Genomic DNA, 14,106 nt, shown 5'->3' on the forward strand with positions numbered 1-14,106 from the left:
AAACCCATAATAGCATAAAAATAGTATAATACGAGCAAACATCCTTGTACCGATAGACCTGCATGAGCAGCCAGACACACTAGTGTTTGGAGTCCAGTAAGGGATGCTACATTCATGCCAACAAGCAGTTCAGAGGCCACTGGTCGTGAAGACCACTCCCGACATAAATATCTCCTGCCACAAAAATGTAATTTTCAGCTTTTCACACCGTTTTCATCCTAATAGATAGCTTCCTCATAAGTTGGTAAAAGGTAAACTGGGCTGATGTCTTCTTAGCAAAGCTGATTTATTTAAAGGCAATACATAATTAAAGAAACCTAAGAGGGTCAACTGGTTCGTGTGTAGACTAAAATAGCATTTTTTACTATCTTTGATCTGATTTGAAAAAAATTGAACTGTTTGCTAGTTCTGAATATGAAGATGTGTATTGTGCTCTGCTGTAGAGCAGGATACATGGTGTATGGGTGCAGAACGCTTTTGTTCTTTAATGCAGGCGTACAGATATCATCTGGTGGTTTCTATTGTCGACTCATAATAGCTGGGTGGAGGACTCTTTTGAACTGTGCTAAAAGGTCACAGTGTTTGCAAAAAGTATGATTACAAGTAGAAACCTGTCCATGACCCAGACACCTTTCCGCATACTAGACATGATTATTCCTTCCCCTGAACCCTCCATAATAAAATGCGTTAGTAACTAGCATTTTCAATGCACTGCCTATCACAATCATGCAGTATCATACCATTCTAAGTAACAGGTGCCTTCCTCTGTGCAATGGCACAAGTTTTACCAGTACCTGAAGGATGAATGGTTGAGTCACCCTTCTACTTGTAAACTGCTATTGGCATACAGTTGGCCAAAGTATGTCTTTTTGATATCTAACTTGTATTTACAGCAGGTATCTGAGGAGTAGACATGGGAGGAGGGCTTCTGAAAGTATATTTAGGTGTGTGCAGTTCTCAAACAAATGGAGATAGACTAGATGTTTATGGTGCTAGATAGAGCGGGGCGAGAAGTTTGCCAGTGAACCTTTGGCTTGGGATAATTGTAGTGGTGTCAAGACTTCTTTGTTGAATAGATAAAACCCCTTCCTTGTGAAGAGTAGACTCAGTAAATTAAGACGTTATTAGTCATTTGGAAATTAATATCCATTTTGAAAAAATAAAAGTTCATCTTGAAAACAATTGCAAGGGGTTATTATTTCGAGGACAGCCATGTGGGGCTGTGGGTATTATATGGGAAAGATAGCTCCGTGCCAAAGTCATATTATGGCCAAACAGCGGATATCAACATTTTAGCAATAGATAGCCGTGGATGACCACTGTTTGCCTTTGCTATTATCTATAACTTTGATTTGGAGATGTTCCTGCCTGCCCCGTATCATAAACCTCTTCCTGAAAAAGACAGATGAAGCTGCAATCGTTTTTTTAAATTAATTTCCTGCTGCCTAGCTCTGCTCTCCACGTATTCCTGCATGGAACAACCAAATTCAAACTGTGTTCTTTCCTTCAAATTCAAACAAAATTCAGATGTAATACACATTTTAGATCAAAACTCAAGAAGTATTTGCCCATTTTTTCAAAATGTTACTTGTGTGACCTGAAGTTATCTATATTGTCAACATGCTAAATGTACAAAAAGCAAGATGGCCGGCTGTATGTTAAAAAACAATCTAATTTTAGAAGCCGTCCCCTAAGCAAGAAGACATGCAACACTCAAAAACAGCTACTCAGCTTCTACAAAGCAAAAAGTGCACCCATCCTGTTGAAGCTCCTATAAACAAATTCACAATTCTCTGTACATGGAGCATTCATATATAGACTGCAGAAAACAATAGCGAAAGACATAATACTGGCAAATGTTTAAGATGCCAGAAAACATTCACCTATCTCTGTAAAATATTAAGCTCCGCAAAACTATCTTGTCACCCTTGCCTGTCTTCAACCTGTAGAACTGTTCACCAATTGTAGACTCATTCATGCAACAGCTTAGGGTTACCATGCTCCTCCTAAACGTTGAGATGGTGAAAGAATGATGCATTAAATGTGTTTGTGGGTGCCCTTCGTGCTTTTGTAGATGTTCTCAAGGGTGTCTACCTTATTTCTGTGCTTTTGCGTCCACACGACATGTAGGTGGGCATGAACATGTATGTGAATATATGTGTACACATGTAGGACCGCAAGTGTGCGTGAGTCTCTGTGTGAGTGCTTTTGTGTGATAGAATAGGTTAACGTATCTCAGAATTATGACTTTAAAGAGGGGTTTGACCCTTTGGAAACACTGCACAAGGTGACACAAAATGTTCGAGGGGTGACTCCGTGTGGAAGGGGTTGTAGATGGCAGACAGTTGTATACATGGGGGGCATTCCTTATCTAAAATGAGGTCTAGGCAGGTCCCGTACCCTCCTTCCTGTCCTATCAGTTCCCAATCCCCTTTGGCCCTAGAGTCATTAAGGCCCGTGGATACCTTAAGAGTCAGAGCTGCTCGAAATGTTGCCTCCAAAGCAGACTCTTGGCTTGACACAAAGCCGCTGACATTTATACTTCTTGTAGGAAGTTATAAAGGAAAACATGCTGAGTATCTGCACAGTGCTCAATGCTGCCTGATCCTCGTCTCTATTCCAGGATATTCAATACAGCAATGCTGAATTATTCATGTGCTGTATACAGGGCTCCGTTCTGCACTCCTTTCAAAGTCATGCAATTCGATATGTAACTCGTCGTCAACTCTGAGCTGCTTATTCACATCCCCGTTGTACTGAGATACAGCTCGGGAGATCCCACAGGGTGCATTCCACATCTGAGACACTGAATTCCTTTATTATATTTGGATTTAGGGGAGCAGGGCTGAGGGGCCCGTGGTCTCAGGCCTACCTAGCATGCCACTATTATTAGTCGTGAACCTACTGTCGGAGAGGTAGATGAGTGGGGGCACTGTGGGTCGAACTGCAGAGGAGACTGATCAAATTAAATTACAGTTGAGGTGCCTTCCAACATATCAGGTTAATAGTACTACATTTGTGAAAATGTCACAAAACGTAGGGGGTTAATTAACAGTAAATATTGTCATAAATCTCACTTCCCCTAAGTTCTAGTTCACTTTCTACTTCCACACACAGTGGCATATGTACAAGCCCCTATCGCCACCACAACGTCATTTTTACCGATGTTGTAGTGTCGATAGGAGCTGTGCCTTATTTACAAGGCAGCATTAAGCCACCTATTGTGGCTAAACACTGCCTTGTAAATAAGACCCTCTTTCACGCTATGTTGGCGTGAAAAGGGTGGGCAGTGGGTGTTGCGGGGGTGTTCCACCGCAACGCCCATTCATTTTGACGCTGACCCCTATGTACAAGGGTGGCGTACATAGGAGGCATTGCCAACATTAAGATCAGGTAAAAACTAGTCTGGAGATGGCAAAACACAGAGAAATGCATTATTTCTCCTCGTTTTTGCTTTTTCCATGTGTGCTGGCTTCTGCAGCACACATGGAAAAAGCAAATTGCCATGCATTGTTTATGTATAGGAAGTTGTCCCTTCCTGTACATAAACAATCTCTAAAAAAAATCAATGTTGTCACTTTCATGTGTGCTGCATGATGCAGCACAAATGAAAATGACATAATGGCATTTCTAGGATTGTTCATGTGCAAGGAGGGACATCTTCCTACACATAAACAATCCTCCACTGCACGCAGACACACTTGCACTATGGTCCAAGGGTGCCTGCGCCAACGCAGGGGAAACGCAAGGCTACACCACATTCTTGTAAACAAGGTGCAACCCTGCATTTCAGAAGTGCTGGAAAGAGGCATTAAGACAGGAAGGCTAATGCTTTGCTCTGCCACTCCTTTGTACATATGACCCACAGTCTTCTTCTTCAGACCGACCTCCCCGGTTCACCTGCAAGATTAACACAGTCATGCAATACCGACATTTTCTGCATGCGTGCAGGAGACGAGCAACTTTCCTCCTGTCACTCCTGTACAGGAGCTGTCCAAAATTAACTAGTTCTTCTGTTTTTCGTTGGTTGGAAGACTCCTTTTGATTTGTCTAAATCTATTCCACTAGGCCTTATCGGGATCACTCAACCTAAGCCTAGCAGGCCGATGTCCTCCTTAGCATTAACGATATTTGTCAAAATATCTGAGAGGACTTTGACTGCACTCTAGAAAAGACTGAAAGATCTGTTATACATAATATATGATGACATTAAGAAAACATGACAAATGTCTGGAAGCAGGATTAAATGAAGTTAGGTAGCCTAATTTATGAATGAACAAAGGAAGAGGTCTTATGAGGCACAAGGAAGTTGATAGTTTCCGTCAGGTCATCAGTAAAGGTGGGTTAAATGTAATCCAGCAAGACTGAGAGCTGCCAAGGAGCTGCCTGCTCCTCAAAGTGTTCCTCAGTAGAGCCAGGTGTTGATGGGCATGACTAACTGCTCAGATGAATTCCTACCCAAGCTGTCATCCGAGAGCCACCCAGTGTTTCAGTTGTTGACGGTGGATGCTGAAGTGGCCTGGGGGGCCATGTTCAGAAGCAGGAATTTGAAACAGCCACAGCCGTGAAATCATCTCTTTCAGAATTACTTTGGAAAGATATCCCAAAGACTGAACAAGCACATGCACAGGCTCGATCCCTTCTTTGGTAAGGCTTGATACCCCTGAGGGAGAATAATTCCCATCTCGTCCACCCCCACACACTGAATGAAACCATGAGAAAATCTGCTTATGTTTTTAAAAACGCCTGCAACAATTTTGAGGTATAAGGTTTATGCTGCATCGGCATCAATTACATGCGTGTCCACATCAAATCAATTACACAATCTCATTTCCTCATAAAAGGTGAAGCAATTAAAATCCCTACTTAAGCCCTTTTTCACTGATGTCAATGTATTAAATGTGGTCTTCATACACCACTGGGTTCTACTTGAGGCCACTTCACAGTGGCATCTTGTACATAGGTTGCCTAATATTGAGAAGAAGCAGGTACACAGTTGGTGGTATTCACCGGAAGTGTAGTTGCAGGATCGGTCTCCAACAATTCAGGAGGTCGATGGATGGTTCCGATTGTTTTATGATGCTCATGAATGTCGTAGCCACAGAGGGAAGAGAAACCTCTGTTATCACGCAGTCTTTTCCACACAATGCCTTTACCACGCATGCCTTTGGGGCACACCAGTAGGTGAGGGGGGGGAAGCACTGACACAGACAACCGAAAGTGTGTGATAAAGGCCGCTTTATTGGAATCAGGTGCACCTACAATACATTCCCACCTGGCCTGTGCCGAACAAAACTACTACTCACTAAATAACAACTGCCTGACAGCCCCCCCACCCCCACCCCTAAATTTAACCCCAAACATTGCAACTGTAACACAACCACATCCACTCAGCAACCTGCCCCTCTACTGAATGCCCCAATGACCTCCATGACCTCACCCCCGCTACCATACAGTTACAGGCCTCCAGCAAAACCACCCTATCTCCTTAGGACAGCGCCCCAGAAAACGCACCTGTTCCAGCGACAACACAACTGTAGCCCTAACCAGTGCACCATCAACCAACTAAACCCCCAAGACCACGCCAGAAAACCCCCCACAGCCCCAGACAAAAAACCTCAAAGGTTAAGAGACTTTTTTATAGGGAGGGTGGGAGGGACACAAAATTCCTGTGACCAGGCTGCTGTGTCACCGCACCACAAACAGTGTGCGGTGACACAAAATGGCCGGTTAAGTAGCCACCCAGCCCAAAAGAAGCCCAAACCGCCCAACCAGCCCAACCAGCCCAAAAACGCCCGCTACGGCGAGCCCCTGTTGCCAGACTTCCTCCCCCCCCTCCCCTGGTGCCCCAAACTTCCCCGGGGGGGCGAGCCTCCCGCTGGTCGGCCGCCCCCCCAAATCGCCATTGGGGCACACCAGTAGGTGAGGGGGGGGGAAGCACTGACACAGACAACCGAAAGTGTGTGATAAAGGCCGCTTTATTGGAATCAGGTGCACCTACAATACATTCCCACCTGGCCTGTGCCGAACAAAACTACTGCTCACTAAATAACAACTGCCTGACAGCCCCCCCACCCCTAAATTTAACCCCAAACATTGCAACTGTAACACAACCACATCCGCTCAGCAACCTGCCCCTCTACTGAATGCCCCAATGACCTCCATGACCTCACCCCCGCTACCATACAGTCCCAGGCCTCCAGCAAAACCACCCTATCTCCTTAGGACAGACAGCGCCACTCGAAAGTCGCTTACGACTTTCGCCCCCCCCCCCCCCCCCCCAGGACTCCTGCCTCCTGGGATTCCTGAGGACCCCCAACGCCCCATCCAAAGCCTTCTTCAGCTGGACTATATACAGCTCCATGCCATACCTGGACAGGTGAACCCCATCCTCCCGGAAAAAATAGATTGTACCATAGCGCAATTCCGGGTGCTCCATCCTCCCCACCTCCTCCCTGGCACAAAATTCACGCATCTCCCGATTGATCTTCCTCCGTGCCCTGTCTATGGCTCCTGGGCGCTCAGCCCCCCTCCACACCCGCCTGGGAATAAACTCAGACCAGATAATATGGCAACCCGCCCATTGCTTCTTGATCTCCCTCAGGTCCCGCTTCATTTGTTTGAGTAGCGCCAAACCCTTGCACTGCACCAAATCGTTCTCGCCCAGGTGGATCACTACCACATCCGGGCACACCGAGCCTCTCACCACTGTGTTCAACAAGGGCAATAACTCATGCCAACGCCTACCCCCTTTACCCCTCCAATGACACCTGTACAACCCCGCATCCAATCCCAAGTTGAGTGTCCGATGCCTGTCCCACTCCGCCTCTTCTGCCCTCTTGATGAATGAATGTCCCACAATATATACATTCAGAACTGCCATCTCCGGCCCCGCCACAGCACCTACCAAGACACACATATCAAAATCGGGAATCACTGTGACGACAACCCTTCTGCCTCCCTCAACCGCACATACGACCTGTAACAATCCGACTTCCATCGACCCAGCCTCTGTATCTCTTCCTTACCCCAACCCCTCCGTGCCGCCTTCGTTGCCACCCCGATCCGAAAGGAATGCGTCCCGAAAGCCAGGGGATCCTCACCCATGTTCCGCAGGGCGCGCCGCAGAACCTCCAACGCCTGAGACGCCGTCACCCCGTCCCTCCCACCCCAACCAAAAACTCCCCCTCCGTCTCGCCACCGTCTGCCATCAACTTCCTGCCCCACGCCGCCGGGCACACCCCCTCCCGGCCGCCCGGTCCCAGTACCACCCAAGTTCCAACCCCCCGCTGGTCCGTCCTCGAGCGTCGCAAATGCACCGCCACCTCCTGATCTCGCACCTCCACATCCCCCACAACACCCCCGCCTCCCCTTCGCACCCAGCAACTCCGACACACGGAACGCCCCGAAGAAAAGCCATGACATCAAGGTGGAGAACCGTACCACCTCGCCGCCATCCCTGCACACCTCCGGGAGCGCGCCAATCACTCCTTCCAGCAAGTCCACCGTGATGGGACAGAGCAGCCGCACCTTCGCGCCCCTCTCCCTCGCCCACCCCTCCAGCAGCCGGGTCCCCAGCTCCCCTGCCGACGGAGGGTAACCCCACCACACCTTCCCCATGAACGCCACCGCCGACAACTTGCCCGCAATCGACACCCGCGACAAACCTCTGTCCATGAGTGTCAGCATGAATCTTACCACCTGTTCCTCACGCCGCCACCGGTCCCCGCCCCGCACTGCACCTGACTGCAGGAATTCCTCCCATGCTAGCTCGTACTCCTTCCACGTGGAGGCCGCCACCGACGTCTTCACCAACTGAAAGACCCGGCCTCGCCCACCGACCACAGATCCTCCGGCACCGGTGTCCTGACATCCTCCGCCGCCGTGGCTAGCCCATGGAACCTCTCCCACTGTGAACGCGACAAGGCATCAGCAATGTCATTGTCCACTCCCGGGACGTGGCGCGCCTGAAACAGTATGTCATTCTCCAAGCAGCGCAAGACAAACACCCTCATCAATTTCAGCACCTGCGGATCCCGAGCCGACTGCCTGTTCACCACTTGCACGACGGCCACGTTGTCCACACGAAACAGCACCCGCTTGTGCGCCAACGCCCCTGCCCACACCGTGACCGCCACCACCAAAGGGAACAACTCCAAGAACGCAATGCTCCTCCCGCCCGCCTGCCAATGTTCGGGCCACTGCTCCACACACCATTTCCCCTCCCAGTACAGCCCGAATCCTCCGACGCCTGCCGCATCTGAGTACATGGTGACGTCCCACTCCCTGTCCTCCGCCGGCGCCATGGGAACACCATTGAACCGCTCCAAGAACGCCCGCCACATGTGCAGATCCTCCTTCATACCCGCCGACAGGCGCACATGGTGATGAGGCAACGCCAAACCCGACAACGCCAAACCCAAACGCCGGCAAAACGTTCGGCCCGCCCGCACCACGCGGCACGCAAAATTCAAATGCCCCAACAACACCTGCACCTCCCGCACTGTCACCTTCCTCCTTGCCAACATGCCATCCACCAAAGCCACCATTGCCAACCTCTTGTCTTCCGGTAGGCGTGCTTCCAGGGCGACCGAGTCGAGCTCGATACCGAGAAAGGACAACACCGTACTGGGACCGCACGTCTTCTCTGGCGCCAGGGGAACCCCAAAGTCCCCCATCAACCCAGCCAAACCATCCAGCAGCCGCTGACAGTCCTCCGCACCGGGCCGCCCCACCAGGAAAAAGTCATCCAGATAGTGCGTCACTGACTCCGAGCCTGTGCGCCTGTATGAATGAGCTGAAACGCTCAAACAGTGCGCATGAAATGGAACACCCCATCGGCAGCGCCTTATCCACAAAGATGAGACCTTGGAACTGGATCCCCAGCAACTGGTGATCCGCCGGGTGCACCGGAAGGAGTCGGAAGGCCGACTCGACGTCGCATTTCGCCATCAGCACGACCCGCCCCGCCGTCGCCACAAGCCGCCGCGCCACGTCCATCGACGAGTAAGTCACCGACGCCAACTCCGCCGAAATGTAGGCATTGACCGACTCCCCCTCCGGCCAAGACAAGTGCTGTATCAGTCGGAACTGCCCCTTCTCCTTCTTGGGCACCACCCCGATGGGGGAAATGATCAAGCCCGGCATTGGCGGGACCGTGAAGGGTCCCGCCATCCGACCCTCTCTGACCTCTTTGAACAGTTTCTCCCTCACCATGCCCTTGTGTGCGTTCACCGATTTCAGATTGTCTGCCCAGCGAGCAATCCGAGGGCCCTCGTACCCCAGCCGAAAACCCTCCCGAAAACCTCGACGCAGCACTGCAGCATCCTCCGCCCGCGGATACGCCACCAACCAGGGCTCCATTCGCTCTATCCTAACCGGCGTACAAGCCTTTTCCCAGAGCCCCGGCTCCCCCCTCTACCCCCTTTCCTCCCCCCACCCTGACCCCCTCTGGCAGGAGCACCTCCCTGCGCGGGCAGCTGCCCCGGTGGGCCCCCAGGCCCCCGACAACGCAGCACTGGATGGTTCCGTCCGCACGACGAGCACTCGTGCCGGAAACGGCAGGCCGCCCGCCCGCAGGCCCCCCTATTAAAGTCCCAGCAGGCCCCGACTGCGGCTTGGCTGCCAGATGCTCCCTGACCCACCCCCCCACAGGTTGGGCGGGCCGCAAAGGGGGAGACGCCAGCGGCAAACCGCTTGCCGTGTAGATGGTGCGACCAAACTTGGCCCCTCCCATCGTCTGCTGGTACAGGTCTGAATCCAGCTCCCCCCATTGCGCTTCCGGGTCCCCAGCCATGCGCGCCTGGAATTCCTCGTCGTAGTGAGACCACGCATACCCGCCGTAGGTTACCTGCGCCCTCCGCACAACATCCATGTATTTAAACAGCGCGACGCACCGGTCCGGGAACTTCTCGCAATACACGCTCGCGTATATGAGGAACGCTGATGACCAGTTGTCCAGCGTCAAGGGCACCTTTGGGCGCCTCGCTAACTCCTGCTCTTCCTCCTTTGACCCTTCCTTAGACGTCAACTCCCTTTGCAGCAGCTTCAAGATATCAATGTATTCCCCCTTCCAAATTTTTTCCTTCGTCGCCGCCGAAAGGTGGGCACCCAGCGGCTTGGTCAGCCCCATGTACGGCAACTTCTGCACCGGAACCACGCAACTCTCTTTTCCTCCCCCCGACGCCTCCTTTTCACCCGCCGCCGCTGCACGCTGCCCCCGCTGGACCCCTCCCCGCCCGGCGCCGCGCCGTCCGTGTCAACCCCCGTGTCCTGCACATACCGTCCCCGCACCAGCCGACACCCATCCTCCCCATCGCCCCCGACCCCACCGAAACCTGCACACAACGCCTCTTGGCACTCCCCGTCACCTGTTTTACCTGGCGTCAAGGTCGGCGTCCTTGCTGGATACCGCCGCCTAACCAGTTGAGCTGAGGGGGCCGTCACTCTGGGCGCTTCCTGCCTTGCTGGCACCTGCAATACACTTCCAACAATGTTACCAGCCCCCCCGACCTCCTGAATCTCTCCTTCCTCCTCCGACTCACCATCAGCCGGCTCCACACCACCCCGGCCCCCTACTTGGGGTTCCAGCCGGCTCAGACCCGCTCTCTCACGACACACCCGCATCATATCCATCAAGTCCACACTCGCCCTCCCATCCACCGCACTTGCATGCAAATCAGAGATATTTGTATCCATCCTCACTCCCCTACCCCCGGCGGCCGTAAAGACCCTTTGGGGAGGGGCCGGCAGAGACGCATCCCGCCTCCACTCGCCGATTTCCTGATTCAGGTCCCTCGCTGGAGTTCGGCCGCCCGCACCAAACAGAGCCGGCCCATCCACTCGGTGGGTGGGAGCCGCATGCTGCTCCCCCGAGCGCCTTGCCAACAGCTCCTGCCAAGGAAAAAAGGTGGAGTCCAGCATGCCAGGGTAAAAACAGCCCCCTTCGCCCCCTCACGTGCCGCCCCCTCCCTCACTCCCCCACCCCAGAGCCGCTCCCCTCCCCCAACCCGCCGAATGACCCCCGCGCCGCGACGGGACCGCACCGCCTCCCAGGTCCCAACCCCCTCCCTCCGCCCATCCCCTAGGACCGCCCCACCCCCCGAAACCCCAACTCGGCCCCACCCACCCCCCTCGCCCCACACCTCCGCCCCACCAGGCCGCGCCACCGCTCCCTTCCCGTTCCTCATAACTCACCCCATACACGCCCGACCTGCTCCTACGCCCTGACTCGCCCCCAATACCTCCACCGACCCACCCGCCCATCCCCAACCCACCCCTCCCGCCCGCCGCACCGCCACCTCCGCGCTCGCCCCCCAGCGCCGCCGCTCCGTCGCTCTGTCGCGCTCCCCCACCCAGCCCCTCCCTTCACCCCTCCCCCGCTGCCCCAGCAACGCCAATCCACCCTGCCCCCCCACCACCCCCTCTCCTCTGCCGATGACGAACTCCAGTCCAGCTCCGTGTCCTCCCCCCGTCCCCCCCGCCTCCCCCTCCAAATCGGTCTCCTCAATGAGCAGTGGCGAAACCGGCCCCCCCGGCCCCCCGGCCCCTCCCCCCACCAGCCCCCTCTGCTCCTCGTTTCCACTACCTCTTTCCACCACCACTGGCCCCTCCCCGCCAACTGCCCCCGGCCCCCCTCCTCCCCTGCCCCCACCTCCCCAGGCAGCACCACCAGGGCCCCCCTCCTCCCCCACACCCCCCAGCCCCACCATCTCCGCCCCCTCCTCTTCAACAACAGCCTCACGAGCCCCCCCCCCGCCCCCCCCCCCCTCCACGACAGCCTATATATCGGACTTTGTTTCTTTCACAACCCCCTTCTCCTCGGGAAAAACGAATGTGAACTCTGGTTCCCGGTGCAGAAACCTTACACTGCCATGACGCATTTCGGCCTCAGCAGGCCTTGATCACACTGAAAAACCAAATATTAAAGTAACGTTATAGTTAGGTGAAATGTTCAATAGCAAAAAATAACAACAACAAAAAAAATACAGAAATTTACCAATGGTAGTTATAATTATGTCTGGTAACTACAACTCGTGCCCCTGCCATGCAGTTTTCTCATCAATAATTTCATTTCAAACATTATAGTGATATTAAATAATGTCATAGATGTCATGAGTGATGTTATATGTGGAGTAATTAGCAGGGCTTGGCTCCCCTCCCCTTTTTAATTAGATGCATAATGTAACGTTTAAACTCAAAATACCACAGAAATTCACCAGTTATAGTTATCTGAAGTAAAAATAAAACATGCCCTAGGTTAACTATATCTCATGCACTCACCATGCACTGCACTGACTTGTTACTGAACCTATGCACCTAACTATAAAGTTACTTTAACCTTAGATTTTTTCATTGAATATATATGTATATATTCACTTAAAAAAGCAAAGGTTAAAGTGATGTTATAGTGAGATGAACATTTCAGTGCCAACATATTGTTTTAAATACACAAAACTATTGAAATTCACCACTTATAGTTAGCTCTTTTACCCTAACTGAAGACCTAAGGTGACTGTAACTCACCCCCCACCATGCACCGTTTTCTTATCAATAATTAAATTGCAAATGTTGCAGTGATATCATCAATGATGTCATAGAAGATGTCATGTGTGATGTAATATGTGGAGTAATTAGCAGTGCATGGCGAGGTCACGAATTATAGTTACCTTAGGGTACAAGTTTAAGGGGCTGATAATGAGATGACCTCCAAACTTACAGAGTTGTGCAACAATGGCGGTCCGGCGCCGCCGCACCAGCGGTCCGTCACCGTATTACAACTTTGGTGGTCGGACCACCATTGGACCACTGCAACCGTCAGGGAACCATGTTCTATGGTGGTGGCCCAGCAATTTGGGGCAGCAATATGCTTGGAGGTGCCGCTGTGGCACCGTGTAGCATATTCTGAGTTTCCCCACCACCAGCCTTTTTATAGCGGTGAGTCGGCCATGAAAAAACTGGCATTGGGGAAACAGAGGGGACCCTACAGGCCCCCCTGTTGCCTGTGTACACTGGGAGGCATGCAGTGGGGCACATGGTGTGCCCCCCTGTGTGCATAGACAGCCAGTTGCTGCACAACATGGGCTTCACAGTCCACGCTGTGCAGGAACTTGTTTTGGGGTTCCCATTGCAGTGCCCTTTGCAAAGGCACAGCTGTGGGAATGTCAAAGGACCACCCGCCAGACCAGGAGAAAACTCAGTGCATGAGTGGGGTGCTGGCATGGCGGTCTGCTCCCGCACCGCCAAGTCGTAGGCAGTCATTAATTTACCAGAGCTAACTATACATGAAGAATTTTGGCGGTGCTGTATGTGGCAAACCCACCCGGAGGCAGACAACCCCACACTGCACACTTGGAACACAGTAACTCAGTTGGGCTAGCGGGACAGTGTCCCCGGGCCTTTAGAGGTTCAGGGAGGGGTGCTACACTGGCCTATCTTCATTTTAAGCTATGTACAGCCCCAGGGGATGGGGCCCCTATTTTTTTATAGGCTTCAGGGAGTGGCCCATCTCCCTTCATTTTATATCTCATCGCCCGGAGATGGGGTTCCACTGGACCTCATATAGCCTCAGGTAGGGGGGCTGTGTGGCCTCCTCCCCTTTTTTAATTAAATGTTGCCCCCCGGGGAATGGGATCAAGGGGGTCTAACATGTGTTGGAATCTCACCTTATTATCTGCCGGAGCAAGAGGAAGCCACAATGCTAGTTCCCAACTTCCCTTATGACCTAGGTGACCCAACAATAGTGAAAGCCAACCCAGATCGAAGGGGAAGAAAAAACAAGAATGTCCCATGAAGACTGTGCTGTGTTACGAATGTTGGGGTGGGCCCTGGAAGACGCCTTCTACATGGAAGCATTCTCGTCTGTCGCTTCCAAGCTATGAAACTCTTTACAGCTGGACCTTCGCCTAATTTCCTCCACCTACGCCTTCAAAAGAGAAGCCAAATCATATCTACTGACTAAGTTCCTACTCTAAATCAACATATCAATGACATTGAATAGATTCAGATAGCAAACTCTTATGTAGACTGTCCGGCCTTGTACGTGCCTTACTCTACTCCAACCACTGTTAGCCTATTCTTAATCTTTGATTTGTTTGTCTCTCACGC

At 52.2% G+C, this 14,106-nt stretch overlaps 1 protein-coding gene across 1 annotated transcript in view; it reads right to left on the reverse strand.

Moving 5' to 3' along the window:
- LOC147685200 (uncharacterized) overlaps positions 1-10,698 on the reverse strand; it is an 88,986-nt gene extending 78,288 nt beyond the window's left edge. The window contains exons 1-2 of the mRNA XM_086939766.1: positions 10,380-10,698; positions 6,288-6,903 (exon numbers count right to left, since the gene is read on the reverse strand). Coding sequence (XP_086795892.1) covers positions 6,288-6,903; positions 10,380-10,698 — 935 coding nt within the window. The remainder of the gene's footprint in view (positions 1-6,287; positions 6,904-10,379) is intronic.
- Positions 10,699-14,106: the final 3,408 nt, after the last annotated feature.

This window comes from Lissotriton vulgaris, chromosome 10 (assembly GCF_964263255.1).
Source record: "Lissotriton vulgaris chromosome 10, aLisVul1.2, whole genome shotgun sequence".
NCBI lineage: Eukaryota > Metazoa > Chordata > Amphibia > Caudata > Salamandridae > Lissotriton > Lissotriton vulgaris.